The sequence below is a fragment of the Myotis davidii genome, unplaced genomic scaffold (genome assembly GCF_000327345.1).
Source record: "Myotis davidii unplaced genomic scaffold, ASM32734v1 scaffold2457, whole genome shotgun sequence".
NCBI lineage: Eukaryota > Metazoa > Chordata > Mammalia > Chiroptera > Vespertilionidae > Myotis > Myotis davidii.
In genome coordinates, this window is record NW_006288714.1 from 98636 (window position 1) to 125140 (window position 26505).

Here is a 26505-nt window from a genome sequence, read left to right on the forward strand (position 1 = left end):
AGCTTGCTCATTACTAATTTTGCTTGGGATTACTTACTGCTGACTACTACCTGCCCAATTTCAGTGTTTCTGTTATTTAAATATCTTCACTATAAGTTATCTTTAACACATACAATAATCCCCAAAATCAATACATTACAAACTGTGAGAGAAAGTTAAATTTAATTTTATTAGTCATTTTGAATAGGTATGCAGGCAACTAAGAAATTTTTTTCAAAACTCTAGTAAGAGTTTATTCAGATATTTAAGTCGAACAAATAAATACACTTTTTATTATTTTAAATCTTAATTTTGTGTTTTATAAGGATCCAGAATCACCTCTGGTCAATTTAAGAGCAGGTAGAAAGCGAGCACATACTTAGGCCTCCTTTTATTATGTAACTGTGTTGCTGTTTTCTTTTCCTCTGGACTCTTTGAGAGATCATCTCCTCCTGGTAGCTCAGGGGGCAGTGGTAAATCAGCAAGTAGACATCGTAATTTCTTTTCTACTTCTTTTTTAACTGCTTTTACTGAAATATTTCCTCGTAAGCTAAAAAACAAAGGAGCCAGACAAAAATAAACAAAAAAACGCAAACCAATAAAACTTTATTTCACTGAAAAATAAAAATGAAGCCAAGTCTTATATTTAAGTAGCATACAATGGCAAAATACTGAACTATGTTTCTTATTTTCCAGATAAAATATTATACTATATTCAAATGCAAATTTAAAATTAGGTGGTAAAAAACTATGTATAAGTTCATAACTAAGGGAATTTGAACAAAGTATGGATTATCAATATTGGCTCATTAATTTTAACCAATGTAACATACTAAGGTTGTTTATACTGAGGAAACTGAGTGCAGGGTATATGGGGGACTCTTATTTTTTGGTAAAAATCTATGTATTTTTAAAAATAATATATAATTGCTAAAAGGCTATATTAGAACAAAAAGTAAACTTTTACAAGAAAATTAATTTTGTAATAGCATTTGGTTTTATTCCAATGAAGAAACAAAAGTTGTTTTGTTGTAAGAAATAATAAAACTACAAGCTATTATTCATCTTGCCCATTTAAATAACCACAAACAACTAATTTAGCTTCATCCCTCTTCAGGTTAATTTTTCTAAAATCAAACATTGATTCTTTTAAAACTCTTTTAAGGCTCTAGCTTATTAGAATTGCTGGTGAAAATTTTAGCTTAGTTATTAGTTTAGTACTTTTTATGAATGGATAAAGAGCTCTGATTTTTAAAATACTATATCTATCTTGGTAACTCATTATTTTAAACCTCTCAAATATTACAAAATCTTTTATCTAATAATATGGCATGTTGAAAGAGAATCTTAAATTGATAATAAAATTTGGACTTAATATACTTTCATAGCAGGTATGAGTCCCATAATGAGAAAGTTTAGTGAAACTACACTGCTGTAGTCAGAAGTTACTAAGAAGTTATCAAAATATATGATTTAATTTCTTACAATAAAACTCTTACTAATTTTGAAAATTAATATTATTGTATAAAAAATTGATCCTTTTCTTCATAATCCTGTTACTCACCAGAAGGTTCTTTTACAGAAAAAAACATGCTCAAAAGAAGGTTTGTAGTTTTATTTGATTTTATTTATTTACTTGTTTGTTTTAAAGTAATGGTATCAGAGCCTACTCTTCAATTTTACTGTCTCCTATTACAGATTGTATACCTCTATGTGCTGGGTATTACATTAGGCACTGAAGATTTAACAACAGAAATAATAACAATTAAGACAGTTCCTCTCAGAAAAGAGCTTACAGTTTTTTTTAGAACACAGTCAGGTAAGCAACAGGATAAATACTACACAAATGGATTCCCAGAGTAATGTGGTATCTAATGGGCATTTTATTCAGGATTGAAAGACAATAAAAGCTTCTTTCTAGAAAAGATACAATTTGTACTGTCTGAAAATACTCTTATTAAAATAATTTATTTAGAAGACTAAGTTGCTAATTTGTAATTAGGTTTTAGTGGAAAATTCTCATTTATCTGAGGATTCAAATCAACTTTTTTTTTGGGGGGGGGAACTAAACTAAAAGTCTTAACTTTACTTATAACTTAAAATTTAAAAGACCGCCTATATTCCAATATGTCACTATATGAACTATTAAGTTCAGCAACATTCACAGATTTAAGAGAAATGAAATACTGTTTTTCAAGAACATTACATAATTTAAAAACATTGTATTTCCACTGAACACCTGCAATAACCTATTTGAAAATGTGCTTTTTTAAAAGTTTCCATATACTACAGCATTAAAAATAATAAAAAGCATGAATAAGAAATGTACAAGACTAAGAGAAGAAAATTGAAACATTTGACTGATGAAAATAAATTTGACTGAAAAGAAACCATGTTTTTGTATGGAAACTATAATACTGTTAGTCTCCAAATTAACCTATTATATTTTTTTAAATATGTATTTTATTGATTTTTTTACAGAAAGGAAGGGAGAGGGATAGAGAGTTAGAAACATTGATGAGAAAGAAACATCAATCAGCTGCCTCCTGTACACCTCCTACTGGGGATGTGCATGCAAACAAGGTACACGCCCTTGACTGGAATCAAACCTGGGACCCTTCAGTCCTCAGGCTGATGCTTTATCCACTGAGCAAAACCGGCTAGGGCTTAACCGATTACATTTAACAGAGTCCCAAACAAAACCCAAGGAATAGTCTTTTTTAAAAATATATTTTTTTATTGATTTCAGAGAGGAAGGGAGAGGGAAAAAGAGAAACATCAATGATGAGAATCATTGATCGGCTGCCTCCTGTATGCCTCCTACTGGGGATCGAGCCAGAAACCTGGGCATGCATCTTGCCCCGAATCAAATAATGACCTCCTGGTTCATAGGTTGGTGCTCATCCACTGAGCTACACCAGCCAGGCAGATATAGTCTTTTAAATAAAACTTGACAAGCTGACTGAACAGAAAATCTGTCTAAGAACAAAAGCAAAAAACTGCCAAGAAATTTCTGAGAGTAATAAAGTGAAATTTGCCCTGTAAGTCACCTATCCAAAAAAATCTCAAACCAAAAGCCAAAGGCTTGGATGAAGTAAAAGAATATATATTACTTTCTATACAATGTTTTGTAAAAGGCTATCAACTATCAATACTTTAAAATCAGAAGATTTACATACACATTCAGATTCCAGGCTTCTTAAAAAACAAACAAACAAAAACACTCTAACAACAATGGTCCTAAATTCATGTACAGCATCACTGAAGCTAAAGATGAATAGCAGGGCTGTTCATTAATCAGAAATTGATTCCATCTCTTCACATTCACATTATCCCTACCCGCATAATAGAAATTTGAGTTTGAGAGCCAATATGCCATGAAAAGATACTAGTAAAGAAATAATAAAATATGATAATAAAAGAGAGTCCGGAAACACAGATAGCTATAAGAATTTTTATATATGGCACCACAAATCAGTGAAATTGAGTATTCAATAAATGATGTTACTAATTGGATTTATTAGTCCACAGGGTGGTAGTGCGGAGACGTATCTTCCTTCTTCACTTAAAAACTAAAGACAAATATTTGTAAGATGTAAGTTAACCTTTTTATATACTCAGAAGTTTTAAAAGAAAAAGAACAGATTTCACTACAATTTTTAAAATGGAAAACACCAATGTAGCCAAGAACGAAACAAATAAATCTCAAAGGCAATCAACAGACGGAGGCAATGGTCAAGATCACTAACATAGGAGTATCTATAAATCAATTAGAAAAAGGAAAACAATCTTGAGAAGCCAGCATAAGATATAAGCAAGCAATTCACTGGAAAAAAATAAATAGCCAATAAATATTCAAAAAGATGCTATGTCTCAATAATCAGTAAAATGCAAAATTAATCATTACATAATTTAAAGATTATCAAAAATTCAAAAATAGCTATGCTGTTTAAGTAATTTCATACATTTGGGTGCATAAATTGGTACCTAGTTTTATTGAAATACAATTTGGCAGTTTCTATCAATTCTTAAATGTTCATAATTTGATCTTCCAGCTACCCTAAAAATAACTCACATGTACATGAAATATTAATATAAGGTGAGTGTTTAATAGCAAACAAATATGAATCTAAGTATCCATTAGTCAACAGCAGAATAGTTAATAAGAGCATGATGCATCCATTCTTATAAGTAGGAATACTGAACCTAACCTAGAAGACTCACTAGGAAACAAGGAAGACTAACTCAAACAACAATGGCTGCCCTAGCTAGCCGGTTTGGTTCAGTGGATAGAGCACCAGCCTACGGCCCAAAGGGTCCCAGGTTAGATTCTGGGCATATGTACTCAGGTTGCAGGCTTTTCCTCCTTCCCCGTCAAGGGCCCTGGTCGGGGTGTGCAGGAAGCAGCCAATCGCTCTATTTCTCTCATCTCAATCAAGTTTCTCTTTGTCTTTCCCTCTCTCTTCCACTCCCTCTAAAAATTAATGGAAAAATATCCTCGTGTGAGAATTAACTAAAACAAAACAAACAGCAACAACAAAATGGGATCAAGTTAAAAGGACAAAGGAGTCAGCTTTAAAAAGTCCCCACAGGCCAAATTTCCGACACTTGGAGCATCAAAAGGAAGAGTGACTGTAATTGGTCTTGATTCTTGAATCAACCTCTGACCACACACATTAGTAGTAGTACTCAGGGGTCTTAAGAAACATCTTTGCCCTGGCTGCTGAGGCTCAGTTGGTTGGAGCATTGTCCCAGGTTGAGAGTTCAATCCCTGGTCAGGGTGCATGTAGGAGGCAATTGATCGATGTTTCTCTCTCATATTGATGTTTCTTTCCCTCTCATTCTCCCCCTACAATCAATGAAAACATATCCTCGGGTGACGATTAAAAAAAAAAAGAAGACAAAACTTATATATCCACGAAACATACAAACACATTCAAAGAAATAAAAGCAGACACACAACAAATAGAAAAGCAGAAAGGAAGATAGATCAGAAGAAATTTTTTAATGACCAAGTATGAAATGTGTCACCATCTCATTAAAAATAGATGCACAGAGCTCTTTTCCTCCCTGGCTGCTTAAAGATCAACCTCCATCATGAATGACACAGTAACTATCCGGACCAGGAAGTTCATGAGCAACAGACGACTTCAGCGGAAACAAATGGTCATTGATGTCCTTCACCCTGGGAAGGCAACAGTACCCAAGACAGAAATTCGGGAAAAATTAGCCAAAATGTATAAGACCACACCTGATGTCATCTTTGTGTTTGGATTCAGAACTCACTTTGGTGGTGGCAAGTCCACTGGCTTTGGCATGATTTATGATTCCTTGGATTACGCAAAGAAAAATGAACCCAAACACAGACTTGGCAAGACATGGCCTATATGAGAAGAAGACCTCAAAAAAACAGAGAAAGGAACGCAAGAACAGAATGAAGAAAGTCAGGGGCACTGCAAAGGCCAACATTGGTGCTGGCAAAAAGTGAGCTGGAGATTGAACTACAGAAGGAGTGACTTTATCTGTGGTGTCTGTGCAGATTTTTCATGAGAGGATTAATAAACTATAAACTTAAAAACACACACACACACACACACAAAACAGATGCACAGATAATATCCTCCTTGAACATTCACATGGGTATGTCGTGAGTTCTTGAAAATACCACCAGTAAAAATTTATCCCTAAAGCATGTATGAAAAATAAAGTAGAGACAAGTCTCACTGCTCCAGAATCACTGGATTCTCAGGTACCAATAAGTGACTCAAATCTGCACTCAATTGTGCTGAAAAGCCCATTCCAGCACTTACAAAAATTCCAAATCACTATTATGAACCTTCAATACTCCTAGATAACAGTCAAACCTGGAATTACCACATTATAGTAGTATAATGGAATAACACCAAATTAAATTGAAAGGGGTATCGTGGTAACATTTTTTTATTGTAGGATGAAAGGGCCTCAGAAGACATGACACAGGAATTTTTTTTTTCAGTTATAAAATTTTCATAATGCTAACCAAAGTGAGCACTTGAAAGAACTACCCACGTGGTGTTTTTATCTGCTTGTTTTGGCAGAATTCTTTCAGTTCAGAAAATTGTCCATAAAGTTGCTTCTCAATAGAAAGAAGGAAAACAGCTCTAATTTCTTCGTAAAAATTGAAAAAATTAAGTGGTATAATAGGCAGATATATCACAATAGCATAATGCATGTATCCTAGCATACATTTAAGAAATTTACACATATTCTTACCTTCATCCTCTTAAAAATAAAATGTTTCAAAATAAAAAGCAAGCCACATCCCCAATATTCATAATAGAAATCTGTAAATATATTAAAGGAAAGCATAACCACATTATGGGTTTTCTGTAATATATAATCAATCTCTAATTGCAAAAAAGTTAAAGTCAAGAAAGACTAAAAGAATAAATTCATAAATCCACCCAAACTGGTAAATTTAAAAGGCCACTAAGGAAACTTAAAAACCAAGACACATGCTTTGTATTACCCAGTACAGACTCACTCATAAAATGTCCTGTCTCTCAGCCCTAACAGGTTTGGCTCAGTGGATAGAGCGTCGGTCTATGGACTGAAGGGTCCCAGGTTCAATTCTGGTCAAGGGCATGTACCTTGGTTGCGGGCAAGATACTATCATCAAGGAATATTAAATCAAAGTACATACCAGCAGTTCTAATTCTCAAACTCAAACTGATACATACATTGTATTCCAAGACATTGGCAAATTTTTCCAGGGAATTCTTAGCATAAGCTATAATTTTGTCATTATACAATGTGCTTCATTTTAAGACATATTGTAGAAAGAAAATTAATCCACATAACATTTTTTGTAAAATGTTTTTGGGGGAAAAAGTCAAATAATTTCTCACTTCAAACTTACATATTTTTTTCTTCAAACAGTTATTGACCTGCCCTAGCCAGTTTAGCTCAGTGAATAGAGCATTGGCCCATGGACTGAAGGGTCCTGGGTTCGATTCCAGTCAAAGGCACATACACTGGCCCTGGTCAGGGTGCATGCAGAAGACAACCAATGTGTCTCTCACATCAACATTTCTCTGTCTCTCCCTCTCTCTTCCACTCTCTCTAAAAATCAATGGAAAAATATCCTCAAGTAAGGATTAACAAAAAAATAATAATAAACAGTTACTGACCAAATTTTCTGCACTTACCTATCAGCATCTTTATCTTCAGGCAGCATGGGAGGCAAAGGTAATGGTGGTAATGTAGAGGTCACTAGAGCCACATGTTGTTCCTTCTCCTTGGCTCCTGTGCTTGGCGTAAGTGGTTTGGTTTTCTCTTTAAGAGATACTGGTTCCTCCTTTGTAGCAGCAGATTTACTCTCCTTCCCAACTGCTTTCTTGGCGGTTTTATCTACAATCAAATTATTGTCCACCTTTGTTACCTGAATAAGTGGCTTTGTTTTTGCCTTGTCATTTTTTAAAGTTCCACCACTTGAGGGAGAAGGTGCAGGCTCAATCTTAAGTTTCTTCACATCCTTCACGTGGTTTGTTTGTGATGCGCTGGCACCAGTTTCTGTGTTCCCCTTGGTAGGTGTAGAAGTGTTTGAGGCTTTGGCAGCTTTGGCAGCGGCCTCAGCCGCCTTGGCTGCCTCTGCAGCTCGTGCTTTTTTATTCTTGTTCAATTCAGCTGCCAAGCTACTCTTCAGAGTTAGTGTGCTAGGAGAAATGCTAGAATGACGACTTCTGGATCTAGACAATCTGTGCCTACTACGAGATCTCGAATGCCTAGATGAATATGGGCTTCTGCTTCGGGATTTGGCAGACCGTCTGGTGGAAAATAATTAAGATTTAGTTAGTAACTCAGAAAAGTTCAGTTGAAATTTATAAAAACTGCTAACTCCAGCCTGTGAAATGAAAGATTTATTTAATTTCAAAATCATAATATAGTTTTTGTGGGAGGATTTTTACAAAACAAAAAGTGCTTTTAAGTAGAATATTGTCTGGTGATCTGGTGGCTATAGTTTTACTGAAACTAGAGCGAATGTCTGAGTATCTTGACCTAGCCTGCAAAAGCTCAAAGGTGAGGTTGGATGAAAACAGATTCTGAGAGAAGAAATACTGTTAAGAATTAGGAGGAAGTCCATCAGGTGCGGCTCAGTGGATGAGCACTGAACCAAGAGGTCATGGTTCAATTACCAGGGCTGTGAGCTCGATCCCCAATGGGGAGGGCCAGGAAGAAGGCAACTAATCAAATGATTCTCTCTCATCAGTGATGTTTCTATCTCTCTCGCTCCCCCATCCTCTCTGAAATCAATAAAAACATTAAAAACAAAACAATACAGAAAACAGAAGCAGGCAACAAGGACACCAGGGATAGCAGTAGCAGGGTGACTGATCTTTTACCAGGGAGATGATCTCTACATCTCAAAAGCATCTTCACCCATTAAGTTCAGAAGTAGGTCTGTCTACAAGAGTGAAAAAGACAACACCTGTCATTAGGCAATAAGTAAAAGTCTCTAAATCTTGGGAACTACTTAATGACTGTGCAATTCATGTCTCAGAAATTATTGGAGGCCTGGCCAGTTTGGCTCAACGGTTGAGCATCGACCTATGAACCAGGAGGTCAAGGTTCAATTTCCTGTCAGGGCACATACCCAGGTTGCAGGCTCAATCCCCAATGTGGGGCGTGCAGGAGGCAGCCAATCAATGATTCTCATCATTGATGTTTCTATCTCTCTCCCTTCCTCTCTCTGTAATCAATAATAAAGGTATATATATTTATATATGTGTGTACACACACACGCTAGAGGCCCAGTGCACAGGGTCCCCTCAGCTCGGCCTGTGCCCTCTCGCAGTCTGGAAGCCCTCAGGGGATTCTGACTGATGGCAGTTTTACATCCTTAGCAGCGCTGCAGAGGCGGGAGAGGCTCCCGCCACTGCTGCTGCACTCCTGGGAGAGGCTCCTGCCACCTCCATTGCACTCCCCAGCCATCAGCCCGGCTTCTGGCTGAGTAGTGCTCCCCCTGTAGGAGAGCACTGACTACCAGGGAGTAGCTCCTGCATTGAGCATCTGCCCCCTGGTGGTCAGTGCACATCATAGCGACTGGTTGTTACATCGTCTAGCTGAAACTGGCTCTTTGACATCCCCCAAGGGGTTCGTGATTGCGAGAGGGCCCAGGCCAGGCTGAGGGGCCCCACTGGTGCATGATCGGGGCGGGGAGGGATGCGGGAGGTTGGCCAGCCAGAGAGGGACCACAGTAGGGCTCCAGAGTATGTCTGGCACATATCACTCAGTCCTGATCAGCCGGACCCCAGCAGCAAGGTAACCTACTGGTCGGAGCATCTGCCCCCTGTTGGTCAGTGCACGTCATAGTGAGCAGTTGAGAGACCTTAGCATATCATTAGCATATTACGCTTTGATTGGTTGAACAGCTGACTGGATGACCAGACACTAGGAGAGCACTGACTACCAGGGAGTAGCTCCTGCATTGAGCATCTGCCCCCTGGTGGTCAGTGCACATCATAGCGACTGGTTGTTACATCGTCTAGCTGAAACTGGCTCTTTGACATCCCCCAAGGGGTTCGTGATTGCGAGAGGGCCCAGGCCAGGCTGAGGGGCCCCACTGGTGCATGATCGGGGCGGGGAGGGGTGCGGGAGGGCCCAGCCCACACCCTCTTTCAGTCCAGGAGCCCTCAGGGGATGTCTGATTAACAGCTTAGGCCTGCTCATCACTCAGTCCTGATCAGCCGGACCCCAGCAGCAAGGGAACCTACTGGTCGGAGCATCTGCCCCCTGTTGGTCAGTGCACGTCATAGTGAGCAGTTGAGAGACCTTAGCATATCATTAGCATATTACGCTTTGATTGGTTGAACAGCTGACTGGATGACCAGACACTTAGCATATTAGGCTTTTATTATATAGGAGATATATAAAGGACCTGAATAGATAATTCTCCAAAGAAGATATACTGATAGCCAACAGACATATGAAAAAATACTAAATATCACTAATCATCAAAGAGGTGCAAATTAAAACTACAATAAGATATTACCTCACACCTGCCAGATGGCTATCATCAATAAATCAACAAACGTGCTGGCTAGAATGTAGACAAAAGGAAACCATCATGCACTGTTAGTGGGGATGCAAATTGGTGCAGCCACTGTGGAAAACAATATGTCATTTCCTCAAAAAAATTAAAAATGGAAGTGCCTTTTGACCTGGTGATCCCACTTCTGGGAATATAGTCTAAGAATCCCAAAACACTAATGTGAAAGAATATATGCACTCCTATGTTTGTTGCAGCATTATTTACAACAGCCAAGATCTGGAAACAGCGCAAGTGCCCATCAGTAGATAAGTGGATGAAAAAGCTGTGGTATATTTATACAATGAAATACTATTCAACCATGAAAAAGAATAAACTCTTATGCTTTGTGACAGTACGGAGAGCATTACACTAAATGAAATAAGCCAGTCAGAGAAACATAAATACCATATGATCTCACTTATATGTGCAATTTAATGAACAAAATAGAAACAGAGGCATGAATACTTGGAACAGACTGACAGCTGACAGAGGGTTGGGGCATGTGGGGACTGACTGAAAGAAGATGAAGGGATTAGCCAAAAATCATATATACAGCCTGGCCAGTGTGGTTCAATGGTTGAGTGTTGACCTATGAACCAAGAGGTCACAGTCTGATTCCCAGTCAGGGCACATACCAGGGTTGCAGGCTTGGTCCCCATAGTGCAGGAGGGCAGCTGATCAATTGTTCTCCCTCATCATTAATGTTTCTTTCTCTCTCTCCCCCTCCCACTCTCTCCCTCTCTAAAAATCAACAAAAATATATTTTTTAAAAAAACATAGATACATAACACATAGATAAGACAGCAGTGTGGTAGCCAGAGGGAAAGGGGTGGAGGCTAGGTGGAAGTGGACAAAGTGGGGGCGGGGGGGGCATGGGGACCAAAAGAGACTTTGCCTGGTGCTATGGGCACACAATACAGTGCACAGATAATGTTTTATTGAGTTGTACACTTGAAACCTGTATGGTTTTGCGAACCGGTCACCCCAATAAATTCAATTAAAAAGAAAGAAAAAAAAGACCCTGTGATTACATAGTATCCATCCAGGATCATCTTTCCATCACAAGTTCCCTATTTTAATCACATCTTTAAAAGTCCCTTTTGTCATGTAGGATAACATTCACAGGTTCACAGGAATATCTTTGGGGAGGGGTGTGGCATTATTCAGACTATATGCCCTCATCTTCAATTCTCCAGGGTACTGTTCTATTTCAGGCCTCATTACCTCCCCTGTAGGCTTCCTTCCTTAACTTATTAAAAATAACTGATCTTTTCACATATCTAATCTCTCCCTGCTCCAATTATTTCTATAGACATGATAACCAAAGTAATCCTCACTATTCAGTGATTATTGCATGTCTCCAATCCAGTCACTTTCCTTCTCTTTTCAGTATCTATTCCAAACCTTCACAACTTTGTTCAAGTTCACCTACCATTCCCAATGTCTTTTCTTAACATCACTGTACTTCTATTTCACAGAAAAAATAAAAAGATTATCAAAAGCATGTCTCCTGCCTGCAAATGTAATCTTTATCTCTATCCAAGTTACATTCCACCTTAGAGACCCAAGGCTAAGTCCTCTAAAATGCTATCAATCTCATACTCTCTAGATCCTCAGAGTATGGTCAATAGACAGCAACACTGGCATCATCTGGAAGCTTGTCAGAAATGTTATATCTCTGGCCTCAACACAGACCCTTTGACACAGCGCCTGCATTTACTAATACCCTCATTAAAGTTTCAGGTGCACTATGCTGAGCATTTCTGTTGCAATAGTCCATTTGCTATTTCGTCTCAAGGCATAAATTAACTCAAGTCTTTAAGCTTTTTAAAAACAGACCAGAAAAAAAACAAAAACATGCAAATGATGGTACTTTGATACTGTATTTTTACCTCTTCCAATTGCAGCCAAATTCTGGCTCTTACCCTCACTGTAATTATTGAGGTGACCAATGATCTACCTTTCCTTTATTTTGGGCGGTGGGAGAAAGGAGGGAAGAAAAATATCAATATCTGTGATGACAATGTTGATCACACCTTAAAAAATACTTCCTAATTACTTCCACTACTTTTTTCCCTGATTCTTTTCTTACTTCTAGGATTCTCAGTGCTCTCTAAGGTTATCTTCTTCACTATACTCATTCTCCACAGTAATTTAATTTATGCTTATGTATAGCTTTAATTATCACCTAACTATTGATTACCCCACCAAGTCATTCTCCCCCTTCCAACTATCCTATATGCACTTTCAACACAATACAGTTAAACCTATTGTTTCCTCTCCAAACCCACCCTCCTTTCTCCTTAAATGTATCTTATTCTTAGGCAATGGCATTCACTGAAATAGAAATCCAGAAGTCATTCTATATTCCTTTCCTCCCTTCTTCCATATCCATTGATAGCCAAGACCTGCTAATTCTACATATAAGCATCTCTCCAGTTTTCCAGGCTCTTTATCCCCATAGTTACCATTTCACATTAGGGCTTACATCATCTCTCACTTGGCCCAATTAGTATAGAGACCAAAACCATAAAACATCATTTCCAAAATATCCTTTTTGCCAGGTTTCCTACCTCTAGTCTCTATCTTTTCCAATTTACTCTCCATACTGCCACCTGCATCGTTCAGTTACCCCTCTACAAAACTCTTCACAGCCTTGCACTGCATACAAAGGCCTTGCCAAGCCAACCCAAAACACATTAAGAGAAATATTTCTCTGACATTCCTCTCTTCACCTCTTTTATCTGCTAAGCAAAGAGATACTTCATTTCAAAGCATCAGATATACAAGACCTCTATATAAAGTTTTCCCTTATGAAGTCAGGCAGCTGAAGATGTTCCTTGTCCTGTGATTATCAGCTTTTGATCATATCTCATTTGAATAATTAGATCTATCTTCCCTAACTAAACTGAGATTATTATGTCTTCATAGTCCTACCTAGCACAAACATAGCAATAGCAGATGCTTAATAAATATTTGCAGAATTAAGTACACTGCTGATAGTATTCTTACTGAATTAATCCACCTTCCTTAGCCTGAAACTCTGCCTTTCTTATCAATTTCTGAATCTGCCTAATGGTTCTTTCAATGCCTTTACTCCCACAGATTCATCTACTGAGAAATTTCTCTTCCTCCCATCTTCTATTAAAGTCCTATCCATCTTTTAAGGCCTACTTCAAGAGTCCTTTCTTCAAAAAGCCTTACCACCAACACCAAGAAAGAAGCAAGCTCTCCTTGCTTGCTTGAGTTCCAATAGCACTTTATATGATTTTTATGACTCAACGTTGTATTTTATGTACCACAGTAGAGGCCCAGTGCATGAATTTGTGCACGGGTGGGGTCCAGCTGGCCCACCCCGATTGGAGCCAGGCTGGTCAGGGGTAGGGGCCACAGGATGTTGGCCGACTGGCCCCACCCCAATCTGGCTGGTTGGCTGGCCACAGTGCACATCACAGCGACCAGTCGTTCCAGTCGCTTAGCTTTTATTTATATATAGATTGTCTACTATACTACATCCTCTTTGAGGAGCAGAATGGACCTCTTTGATGTCTATTGTGTGTTTTTTATATCATTCCACACCCCTTAGCATAATACCACATAAATAGCAGTTTTTTACTGAATAAACAAACATACTGCATTGACCCTCACAGTTTACAAAACACTTTTCTAGGCATTTTTAATCTGACTTCTCTTCATAGCAACCAAGGTATAAAAGAAAGCAGATGGGGGGACTAAAATAAAGATGGTTAAGAAGTCTATTTAGAGTCCAGGAGCTATGAAGAGGCACAGTCAAACTCAAGACCAAGTTTTCCAATCCAAAGCAAGGAACTATTTATTGCTACTACACCATACTACATCCTTCCCCTTCACTTATTTGATTCTTAATTATTTTCATGGATCAAGCTAAAGTATCATCTCCTCTATAACCTCCACATTTGCTGAAATCACATAACACTTGTTACATACTGCCTTGTATTTTGTCTTTTGTCTTTTAAAAACATAAGCTGGATTGTCTAAAACTTTCCAATGGCTTCACACTGCATTTAGAATAAAAATCAAAATCTTTGTCATCTACAAGACCCAAACTGCCTCTCATCCTTATATTCTCCTTCACTCAGTAGGCTCCAGCCATACTGGACTCTTTTCTGATTCTTCAAAACGTCACACTTCTTCCTGACTTGGTATCTTCACACATACTGTTTTCTCTTGGGATGCTTAGATCATCACATGGCTGATTCTTTCTCATCATTCAGGTTTCCATTTATCAACTCCACAGTGAGACTTTCCCTCACCAGAAAGATATATTAACACATCTATACCCCTCTCCTCCACCAGTCTTGTTTATCACTACATCCGCCAGTGCCTAAAACTTTTTCTGTCATGCAACAAGGGATCAAAAGATTTCTATTGAATTGATGAATAGAAACGAATAAACAGGTTATCTTCTTTTCTGAATGCCTGCAAATACTAACAGAATGCTTTTCGTTATTGATAACCAGCTAGTTAACCAATGGTCATAGGTCCATTGATAAAATTCTCCTGAAACTGAAAAATTAGAAAACTATTACATTTAGTTAATTGGTATCTTCATATAAACACTGAGATGGTTTTATTATTTTCATTAACAATCAAACATTTTACATCCATTTTCTAATAATGAATTTAATAAGCAAAACTAATTTTTCTAATGTAAACATTTCCTTATTTTTAATAACAGAGGATCTTCTTGATTATAAAAATAATACAATCACCTAAGAAATACAAATCACCAGTAAAGAAATTAAAATGCTCCCTTCTCTTTGGTAACCAGAAAAGGCAAAACAAAATAATGGTAATAAATTTCCAACCATCAGAATGGCGAAAATAGAAATTTTGAAAATATCAAGTAATCGCCGAAACCGGTTTGGCTCAGTGGATAGAGCGTCGGCCTGCGGACTGAAAGGTCCCAGGTTCGATTCCGGTCAGGGGCATGTACCTGGGTTGCGGGCACATCCCCAGTGGGAGATGTGCAGGAGGCAGCTGATCGATGTTTCTCTCTCATCGATGTTTCTAACTATCTCTCTCCCTTCCTCTCTGTACAAAATCAATAAAATATATTTAAAAAAGAAAATATCAAGTAATCATGAGAATGCAGAGAAATGGTCACACATAAAATATCAATTTATAAATATAAATTGTTAAGGGAATATAAAATTGTTAAGGCTTTTTAAAAGGCAATTTGGTAATATCTACCAAATGCTTTTGATCTGCAATTTTACTTACAAGAATACCCTTGTAGAAAATATTTCCATTTGTGTCAAAAAGTTGTTATACAATATCCTCTAAAGGACAGTTTGTAATATAGAAAAATCAGCTTAGTACCCAACAACTGATAGTTAAATAAAGCTTGATAAATTTCAATATGGAATTTTATGTAGCCTTATGGAAGGACCTGCAAATCCTACTTTTAAAAAAAGCATGTAAATAACAATATTTATGGCAAACTCTCCTAACATTTATATGTATATATGTTTGTAATTACATACACAGAAAAAGAATGTACTTCAATCTACTTGCATGGTTATATGTTTGGAAGGTAATGGGAATGAAAAGACATAAAGGGCTTCTTTTACATCTTGCTCTGTATGCTTCTGTACTGTTTTCAGTAATTTCATATGTGTTTTAAATATAAAGAAAGGGCAGATTAAAAGAAGCAAAAAAACTTTATAATAGAAAACTAAAAAAAATACAGAAAATTTTAAAGATAACCACTGCAAATTACTATAAACCAAAACATAGTATAAATTAAAATTAAAAAGGTGTACAGATTTACTCTTATTCCACTTCTACAACTGCTTAACTTCAAATAATTAAATCTAGAAAATCAGAATGCTTTTAGTAATACTAGCTAAATAAAGAAAATACTACCAACATTATGCATATATTTTTCATAACAAATAGAAGATTTCTTTTTTTCCTAGCTTCTAGGACAGTAATGGATAATTACACAGGCTCATGTTTAAGGTCAACCAAAACACCTAGAATTGTTTTTACAGCAAAAATTAGACTCTGTGGGAAATAATTTCATAAAAAAATAAAATTAGGCATTTCTGAAAACTTCACAGCTATCATTTTGTGGAGAAAAACTGAATACATTTTCTATATGATCAGAAACAGGACAAGGAAGTCCAATCTCACCACTTCAATTCAATACTGTACTTGACATTCTAGCCATTTCAATTAGATAAGACAAAAATAAAAGAATCCAATATTGAGGGGGGAAAAAAGGTAGCACTATTTCTGGAGATGACTTAATCTTGTATATAGAAAATCTGAAGGAATCTACTAACAAACTATTAGGACTAAGAAACAAGTGAGGAAAATGGAAGGAAAAATGAAAAATATAGAAAAATCTATTGTAGTTCTATACACTAGCAATGAACAATCAAAATGAAATTACCAAAAAACTCCTATTTACAATAGGCTTAACAAGAAACCCAGGAATAAATTTAACAAAAGTGCGAGTACTGTACCCTGAAAACTTCAAAACACAATGGAAAATATAAAGGAAACCGTAATTAAATGGAAAGTAATTTCATGTTCGTATATTAGATGATTTAACATTATTAAAATGTCAATATTCTCATGTTGATCAACAGATTCAATGCAATCCTTACAAAAGTCTCAGCTACCTTCTTTGCACAATCTGGCAAGGTGATCCTAAAATTCACATGGAAATGCAGCCCCCACACCAAATTTTTAAAAAGTCAAGCAATCTAAAAGAATAAAATTCAGCCTAACCGGTTTGGCTCAGTGAATAGAGCGTCACCTTGTGGACTGAAAGGTCCTGGGTTCGATTCCAGTCAAGGGTATGTACCTTGGTTGCGGGCACATCCCCAGTGGGGGGTGTGCAGGAGGCAGCTGATTGATGTTTTTCTCTCATCGATGTTTCTAACTCTCTATTCCTCTCCCTTCCTCTCTGTAAAAAAGCCATAAAACATACTAAAAAAAAAAAAGAATAAAATTCGAAGACTCCCTTCCTGTTTCAAAAATCACTATAAAGGCAGAATAATCAAGAATGTGTGGTACAGTAAACCCTCGATTTTGTGGGTCTCATTTTAACAGACTTTGGATTTAATGGACAAAATTCCCAGTCCATATGTCATATGTGAAAATTATAACCCAGTTCATTTAAAAATGCTTTTAGTTAAGATTTGCTTATAATAAAATTACCAGAGTTTTTTGTTAGCTCACTGTTATTTTTAATAAATTTTAGCAAATAGCCATATGTTGGAAAAAACACTGTAGTAATTTCACTGACATAAATTAATATTGTATTTCTACAACTATATGTTATGTTTCTACAACTATCTATATACATAAAACTCTAATTTGCAAATAGACTGAACAACCAGTTATTATGATGTGTGCTGACCACCGGGGGCACGTGCAGAACATGCGGGCACTGGCAGCAGGCGGCAGAGTGTGAAACATGGTGGGCGTCGGCTGCGACAGGATGGTGGAACAGGTGAGTGGGGGCACCAGACCAAGGTGGGGCATTGGACACTGTCATCAGTGTCCAAATTAGTCTGTTATATCGAGGTTTTATTGTATATGTATAGCTCATGGACACAGAAAATAGTGCTGAAGGTCTGCAGCAGAGTAGGGGCTGAGTGGAGAGGGAGGAATGTGAAATGGGGAACATCTGTATTACTGTCAACAACAAATTACTTTTTTTTTTTTTAAAGAATGCCAATGGAGAAAATATTGTCTTTTTAACAACTGGGACAACTAAAAATCCACATGCAAAAGAATGAAGTTGGACCTCTTTCATCATACAAAAAATTAACTCTAAACAGATCAAAGACCAAGATGTAAAAGCTTAAACTGTAAAACCCTTAGAAGAAAATATAGATATTTGTGAGCTTCAGTTAGGCAAAGCCTTCTTTAATATGACACCAAGGCATAAATAAAAGAAAAAAACAAAGTGAACTTCAACAAAATTTAAAACTTTTGTGCTTTAATGGACATCATCAAAGGGATACAATGGGAGAAAATATTAGCAAATTAAGTACCTGTACCATAATTTATTTTAACTGCTCCTTTATTCATAGTACTTGGGTTGCTTCGAGTTTGTTTGTTTTTCCCCCTTGGTGCACCATTCCCAGAGGTACTGCAATACCTACTGCAATACTGGGTCGATGCGTAGAGTGGACAGAGCAAGCTCCTATTTCATCTCCCTATTCCAAAAATACATTTAATATAATGTTCTCAGATAGAGGACGATAAGAAGATACTACACTTGATTTTAGCCAAAAGGCCGAGAAGTGATCAAGTTGTTTTTTAATTAGGTAGGCATTATTCATCCCATTTTACAAGAAAGACCAGAGTTCAAAAAAGGTAAGTTAATGGAAATGCTTATTATTACTCTGCTACAAAAGCACCTAAATCTGTATCTGTATAATTTCTAAGCCCTTGCTTTTTTCTACTGGATAATTACCCAATTAACAGATAGTGGTCATTTGATTGTTTTTCTTGACACCTCACCCTAGAACTTCTTTCTTTTCTTCTTTTCAGTCCAGAAACAATGACTCAGAATCTAAATGACTTGTTCAATGTTACACTATTAGAATGGCCGAAATAGTTATGAACAAATCACCTGGGAAGACTCCACTTCTTTGTATTAAATTAAAATTGACTCTCCTGAATACAAGAATTCCTTTCTCTAGGAGGAGAAATGTTACAAGTCATGTAAGAGATTTGTATCCAGGGTATATTAGGAATTCGTAAGATTCAACAATAAGAAGAAAAACCAATTTTAAAATAAGTAAAGGATCTGAATGAATATTTCCCTCCAAAAGATATATAAATTAACACATGAAAAGATGCTCAATATCATTAGTCATAATGAGATACCATTTTAAACTCCAGGATGATAATAATAAAAAAGACAACTAATGCCAAGGATATGAAGAAATCAGAATCCTCATATATTACTGGTCAGAATATAAAAATGATGCAGCCTTTGAAAACAGTTTGGCAGTTCCTTAAAATGTTAAATATAGATTTACCATACAACCCCAAATTCCATTCCTAGGTATATGCCCAAGAAAAATAAACTACACATAAATGTTCACGGAAGCATAATTCATAATAGCCAAAATGTGGAAACAACCCAAATGTCCATCAACTAACAATAAAATGCAATATATCCATATAATGGAATAATACTTGCCATAAAAAGGAATGAAGTATTGATAAATAATACAACATAGATGAGTCTTAAAAACCTTATGCTTAAGTAAAAAAAAAGAGCATGAACTGTATAATTCCATTTATATGAAACTAGAGGACCCGTGCATGAAATTCATGTACAGGTAGGGTTCCCAAGGCCTGGCTGGTGATCAGGGCCAATCTGTGGGGCGATTTGCAGGGCAATCAGGGGGCTCCCACTAGCACCCGCCTTGGCCGGCCTGCGGCCTGCGGGCTAGGGTAAGCTCCTGCATTGAGCATCTGTCTCCTGGTGGTCAGTGTGCATCATAGCAACCAGTTGTTCCACTGTTCGGTCAATTTGCATATTAGCCTTTTAGTATATAGGATGTCCAGAATAGGCAAATGCATAAAGACTGAAAGTAGTTGCCAGGTGCTGCAAGAGGTACGAATGGGGAGTGATTACAAACAGGTGGAGTTTTGTGTGTGTGTGTTTTTGGGGGGAGGGGGTGATTAATATGCTCTAAAATTAGTTATGATGGCTGTACAACTCTGTAAATATACTAAAGACCAATGATAGTATCAGTTAAAATTGGAGTAAATTGCATGGTGTGTGAATTATATCTCAAAAAAGGTGTTATTTTTAAAACTAGAAAAAAGTAACAAAATTAAAATGTTTTTTGCTGTTCTAAAAGTATACTTCCTTTCCTTTATGTTCCTTACGCAACACTAAAAGTTAAAAAAAATGAAAGACACATGGCTGACTTTTTACAGAGTGGCTCAGTTAAACAAGTTCTAATTCACTGAGCTATAAACTCTGCACATGTCTTCATGTTTTGCTCAAGAAAAAGATGGCGAGGAGTAGAGGAAAAGCGTAATACTTGATTTGCCCAAAGACACATACTTTTTATTAGTCTAGCTCTAGTTATTATGAATTTATTCATAGGCCAACACTGGACCCTGTTAATATCAACAGGATTTTTTTTAAAATTCTGAGGTTTGCCAGCCAGTGTAGCTAGGTGATTGAGCATTGACCCATGAACCAGGAGGTCACGGTTCAATTCCCAATCAGGCACATGCCCAGGTTGCAGGCTCAACCCCTAGTAAGGGGTGTGTACAGGGGGCAGCCGATCAATGATTCTCTCTCATCATTGTCTCTCTCTCTCCATCCCTCTCCCTTCCTTTTTGAAATCAATGAAAATATATATATTTTTTTAAATTCTGAGTTTCTGGATGTTTTCTTATCTAAATCACTTTAACATCATTTTCTGGGTACCTATTATCTATCATACGCTGTGTCAGTGCTTAAAAGACAAGATTTAAAAAGAACCTCATGGGACTTACAATCTAGTGGCTAAAGTAAAAACAAAATATGAAAATAGTCGTCAAGCCAGAATCAAAGTACTGAGGGATAAAAAGTACATGTAGAACTCCATATCTTTCAAAATGGGGGTTTTCAGACAAACAAAACAGCAGATCTACATTGTAAGAAATGTTAAAAGCCATTCCTTTTGACAGAGGAAAATACATCAAAGTTTGAATGCGCACAAAGAAATGAGAAAGTGTTTACAAAAGAAACTTTTCTCAGTTTTAAATTTCATGTATATATAACATGCATAAGTCATACATATGTAGAAATAAAGCATGTCAAGAATAGTATTAGAGAAGAAGAAAGTGAAAGTATACTTTTGTAATGTCATATTATGCATGAAAGTAGACTGATAAATTGAAGAGATATATTTTAAAACAAGGAGAAAAGCTGTATGACCATGAGATAGGCAAATTTTTTTTTTTTTAGGAGGGGCTACAAAAAGCACGTTATAAAAGAAAAATTACTAAATTGGATTTCATCAAAATTGAAAATCTTTGCTCTTTGAAATTAAGGAAAGGCAAGCCACAGATTGAGGAAAAAAAACATTTGCAAAACATATGTCTGACAAGGAGCTTGTTTACAGAATATGTACAGAATTCTTACAATTTAGTAAGACAATAAAATTCATGAAGAATATGGACAAAAATTTTAAGACACTTCACAAAAGATATGAAAAGCCAATAGGCATATGGAAAGATGCTCAACATTGTTAGTCATTTAGGGAATTGCCAGTAAAACCACAATGATATGCCACTACTCATCTACTACGAGAGCTAAAATCAAAGACTGACATAAACTGAAGTCTTGGTGAGGATGTGAAGCAACTGTAATGTTCAAGTAACCAAAACAAGACCTGTATTCCTATGTTCACAGCAGCTGTGTTCAGCCCAAAACTGAAAATAATTCAAAATGTTCAATTTGGTGAATGAATAAGCAAATTAATGGTATGTCCATAAGTGGAGTATTACTCACCAATAAAAAGGAACAAAACACCTGAACATGCAACATCGATGAATCTCAAAACCATGTTAAGTGAAGGTAGAAAATGAAAACTACATACTATGGCCATGGCTGGGTGGCTCAGTTGGTTGGCGCATTGTCCCATACACCAAAAAGGTTTCGGGTTTGATCTCTGGTTGTGGTGCTTATGATCAGTTTCTCTCTCACCCCGCCCCTTTCTTTTCTCTCTAAAATCAATAAAAACATATCTTCGAGTATTAGGATTAAAAAAACATACACACATATATACCATGTTATTCCATTTAGATAAAGTTCAAGAAAGATCAAGGTAATGTGATGGAAAATGGATCAGTTGTTGCCAAGGACCACAGGTAGAAGTAGGGGACACAATGAAAGGGATACATGAAACATCTGGAGCTGGGGTTGGAAATGTTCTTTTTATCATGATTGTGGTGGTGGTTACACAAGTGTATCTTTGTCAAAATCCACTCAATTATACAATTAATATTGATGAATTATACTGCATATAAATCATACCTCAATATGACTGATTTGTGATTGTTTTTTTAATGAATTACTGAAACATCCTATATATATCTCTCTAAGAAGGAGGAGGGACAACTCTAATATAATCTGAATATAGTAAGTATTCATAAAAGTGATCTCAGTGCTAAAGAAATTAAGAGAAATCACTCCTGGATGAGATTAATGAAGGCTTCTCAGATGACACCTGAACTATGGTTGCAAGAATGGCCAAGAGGATAGGCTAACTGAGTCAAGGGCATGAACTAAAGTACAGAGGGCTTTCAATTCCACGCTTTTTAAAACAGTAAGAAGTTTAGACCCACAGAAATAAAGAACAAGCTGGATGGTTACCAGAAGGGAGGGGGCGGAGGGATGGGTAAAACAAACAAACGAAACACAAAAGAACCTGAAGTGGCATTTACCTTATTCACTTTTATTATGTTAACTTGCTCTACAGCTGCCCTGACAGAAATTTCAGGGATCAATGATTCAGACTTCTTGAGCAAAGGGCTTTAAGAAGCTTTCACTATTAAAACTTCCAAAGTTTTTATTATTATACTAGAGGCCCAGTGCACAAATTTGTACACAGATGGGGTCAGGCCAGGCGGATAGGGGGTGGAGTCACTCTGGGGGAGGGGCCTGGAAAAGACCCACTGAGCTGGAGCTGAGCATGGGCCCCAGGCTTTCCAGGGAGGATGGCCTCAGCAAGGAAACAGAAACCACCAGAAGACTCTACAAACAGACCCTGAACTCCCTCTGGCCAGGCGGACTCAGAGCTGGTCTCTGTGTGTACATTAGACACAGCCTGGCACTCGCCTTTGTCTGTTGGTCAAATCCATTGCATCAAAGAAACTTGTTCCACCCTAACCGGTTTAGCCAGTGGATAGAGCGTCGGCCTGCGGACTGAAAGGTCCCAGGTTTGATTCCGGTCAAGGGCATGTACCTTGGTTGCGGGCACATCCCCAATGCGGGTGTGCAGGAGGCAGCTGATTGATGTTTCTCTCTCATCGATGTTTCTAACTCTCTATCCCTCTCCCTTCCTCTCTGTAAAATTTCAATAAAATATATTTTAAAAAATCAAACAAAAAACTTCTTCTCTTTGAGCCCTTACAACAAATAGAGGCTGATTGGAAGACGTGGGCCCCAGTGGCAGAGCCAGGCCCCACAATCACCCAGAATTTAGGTCTAAGACAACTGGGTAGCAATCTCCACAGAACAGAACACACTGTTTAGAGTCTTAATTCTCCCCTAAAATGTGCTCAGCTGCTCCTCTTTAGCCAGGATAGATTGAACTAAGGAACCAAAAACCGAGTTTCCTTTGAGGTGGGATCCACCAGAAGCCAGCTGGTGACAAGGCCCCTCACAGGTGGCTGCCTTCCCCCCAAGCTCAGTGTGCTCTGAGCCAGTCTTTTTCTGGTGGTGCCAGGCCCTGGACTGCTGGTTGGGCAGCAGGTCCACAGGGTTTCTCTCCATCACCTTCCTGGCCTCCCGAGCAGTACCCTCCAGCCTGGCACACCAGGTGGCTGTCACTAGAGCCAGGACTCAGAGAGCAAAGGAGCTGGCCCGCGTTGAGAGGGACCCGCAGGTGGCCAGGCCATGCCCCCACCCCACTTGTCAGTCTCGCTCGCGTGGATTAGGACAAAGCCCGCTGCCCGAGATTGGCGCCATGTGGGGAGGGTCGCAGCGGGGAGAGGGGCGTCCTGACCTGCCAGCCTTGGTGACGATCATCTCGGCAATCGTCCCACAGAGCCTTCATCTCAAGCTGCGCACTCAGGCTGGCCACATTCGCGTTCTTCTTCACCAGCGCCTTGGCGACAGCTGCACAACTGGCCCTGGGGCCCTTGGGCTCAGCAGCAGCGGCCCTTGCGGCCTGCGCGTCACAGCGACCTGTCATTTTGGTTCCGCTGTAACGGTCACTGGGCTTTTATGGTATAGATAAACTTAAGATAGAGCAATAAGCCTCCATGGGGCAAATTAATGATACTTTAATTACGAAGGGATGTCAGTCCTACCATCAGTGTTTCATTCATGAATACCAATGATTGGGAATTTATCAACCAATAAAACCAACCAACATTCTAAGACTGAAAAATAATAATCTCACTTTAAATAGCATATGAAGTGGTGAAGGGATTGAGCAAAAAAGAGAAAAAAAACTCATGGACACAGACAACAGTATAGTGATTATGAGGGGGATAAGGAGAGATGGGAGAGGGTATGGGGGGATAAATGGTGATGGACAGAGACTTGACTGAGGTGGTGAATACATGATACAGTGGACAGATGATGTGTTATAGAATTGTGTATCTGAAACCTACAGAATTCTAATCAATATCATTCCAATAAAGTCAATAAAAAGGAAAAAAGGTAGCATATGCAGTGCTGTACAATCCTTTAAAAAAGCTGCTTTTGCTCATTGAAGTATTGCTTGTAACAGCAAATACTGAAAACAACTAAAATGTCCATTTGTAAGGGACTGATTCCATAAACTAGGAGGCAGTCATTCACACAATGGAATACTATGCAGCTTTGGAATATAAGAATAAGGAAACTCTTCCTGTACCAACATAGAAAGGTCCCAGGTCATACTGTTAAAGACAAAAAGCAAGTTAGGTAATGTGCTGCCTTTTGTATAAAAAAGTAGTAAGGGAAATAAGAACATATATTCATATTTGCTTTTATTTAAATAAAGAACACTAGACCAATATGAGACAACTGAGTGGCATATAATAAGGGGCAGGGAGAAAAATTCTATTCACAAATGAATTCTATTCTATAAGTGAATCTTATCTGCTCCTTAAAAAAAAAATTAAAGAAAGGAAAATATTAAGGAGTCCAGTTTGTACTGTGATCAACATCCAATATAATAAAAGCCCAGCAACCACACATCCCCAGTGGGGTGTGTGGAGGAGGCGGCTGGTCGATGTTTCTCTCTCACCGATGTTTCTAGCTCTCTATCCCTCGCCTTTCCTCTCTGTAAAAAATCAATAAAATAAAAAAAAAGCCCAGCAACCAAACGGCAGAATGACCAGGCGACAGGTCAATCAGTTGCTATGATGTGCACTGACCACCAGAGTGCAGACGCTCAATGCAAGAGCTGCCCCCTGGTGGTCAGTGCACTCCCACAATGGGGTGCTGCTTGGCTGACTGGGATGAGTGGCTTCTACCACTGCAAGAGCAACCGCTCAGAGGGCAAGTGCTCCAACAGAAGGCCAATCCCAGCAGGCCAAGCCCCCCACCAGTGCACAAATCCTGTGCACCAGGCCTCTAGTATATAAGAAGTAAGGGTAATTTGGGTGAGTCTTGGGTGGGGAACCTTAAATACCCAATACAAGAATTTGAATCTGGCCTGCTGGCATGGCTCAGTGGTAGACATCGACCTATGAACCAGAAGATCATGGTTTGATTCCTATCAGGGCACATGCCCGGGTTGCAGGCTCGATCCCCAGTGAGAGGTGTGCAGGAGGCAGTCAATCAATGATTCTCTCATCACTGATGTTTCTACCTCTCTCTCCCTTCCTCTCTGAAATCAATAAAAATATATTTTAAAGAAAAATTTGAATCTGTAAATATGTTTTATAGGAAAATGACAGAATCAAAGTGGTATTTTAAGATTAATTTCAATGCAGAAAACGGTAGGAGCTTGAAGAATCAAGACCCCAAAGCATGTAGATCCAACAATAAGAAGATCCATAAATTAAGAAGTTTTAAATTAAATCAGAGTGGACTAGAAACCACTGCAAAAGCACCAACAGAACAAACAATTTATTCGAAGTGGGGAGGGAGAAAAGATAAATATTACTTTAAGCATAGCTGTCTGGGAGAAACAACTACTTCTTAAAACACTTGCACACACATATGCAAATCAAAAACTTCTTAAAACATAAACAAGGTTAAAAGACAAAAGACAAAAGACAACTCATGGAAAATACTTGTTAATCAAAGCACACACACACTCACACACACACAAAATAACCAGTTAATATCTCTAATACAAAAAAGGCTCTTAAAAGCTAATAAGAAAACTAACAAAAATCAAGATATAAGAACCACAAAATAGGGGAGAGAACCAAGATGGCAGCATAGGTAAACACAGGAGAATGCTGCCTCGCACAACCACTTCAAAAATACAACTAAAAGACGGAACTGACATCACCCAGAACCACAGGAAAGCTGGCTGAGGGGAAATTCTTCAACTAGAAGGAAAGAGAACAGCATACCGAGACTCAGAGGAGGCACAGTGCGGAAAATACAAAGGTGCAGAGGTGTGCGGAGTGGGCTGGTGGCTGAGGGCACAGTTGTCTGTTTCAATCGGAAGGGAGGCTCAGGCACTGAGCTCCAGTTCTGGGCGAGTCTCTAGGGACCCAGACTCAAACGGGAGAAGCGGGACTGTCTGGAGACGGTCGGAAAA

General features: G+C 38.0%; 1 protein-coding gene and 1 pseudogene across 1 annotated transcript in view; one reads left to right on the plus strand and one right to left on the minus strand.

Moving 5' to 3' along the window:
- Nucleotides 1-26505, minus strand: part of CDK13 (cyclin-dependent kinase 13) — a 147804-nt gene that overhangs the window by 76986 nt on the left and 44313 nt on the right. Inside the window, exons 3-4 of the mRNA XM_015562061.1 lie at nucleotides 7167-7784; nucleotides 359-529 (exon numbers count right to left, since the gene is read on the minus strand). Of these exons, the coding sequence (XP_015417547.1) occupies nucleotides 359-529; nucleotides 7167-7784 (789 nt within the window). The remainder of the gene's footprint in view (nucleotides 1-358; nucleotides 530-7166; nucleotides 7785-26505) is intronic.
- Nucleotides 5062-5488, plus strand: LOC107182656 (annotated as a pseudogene).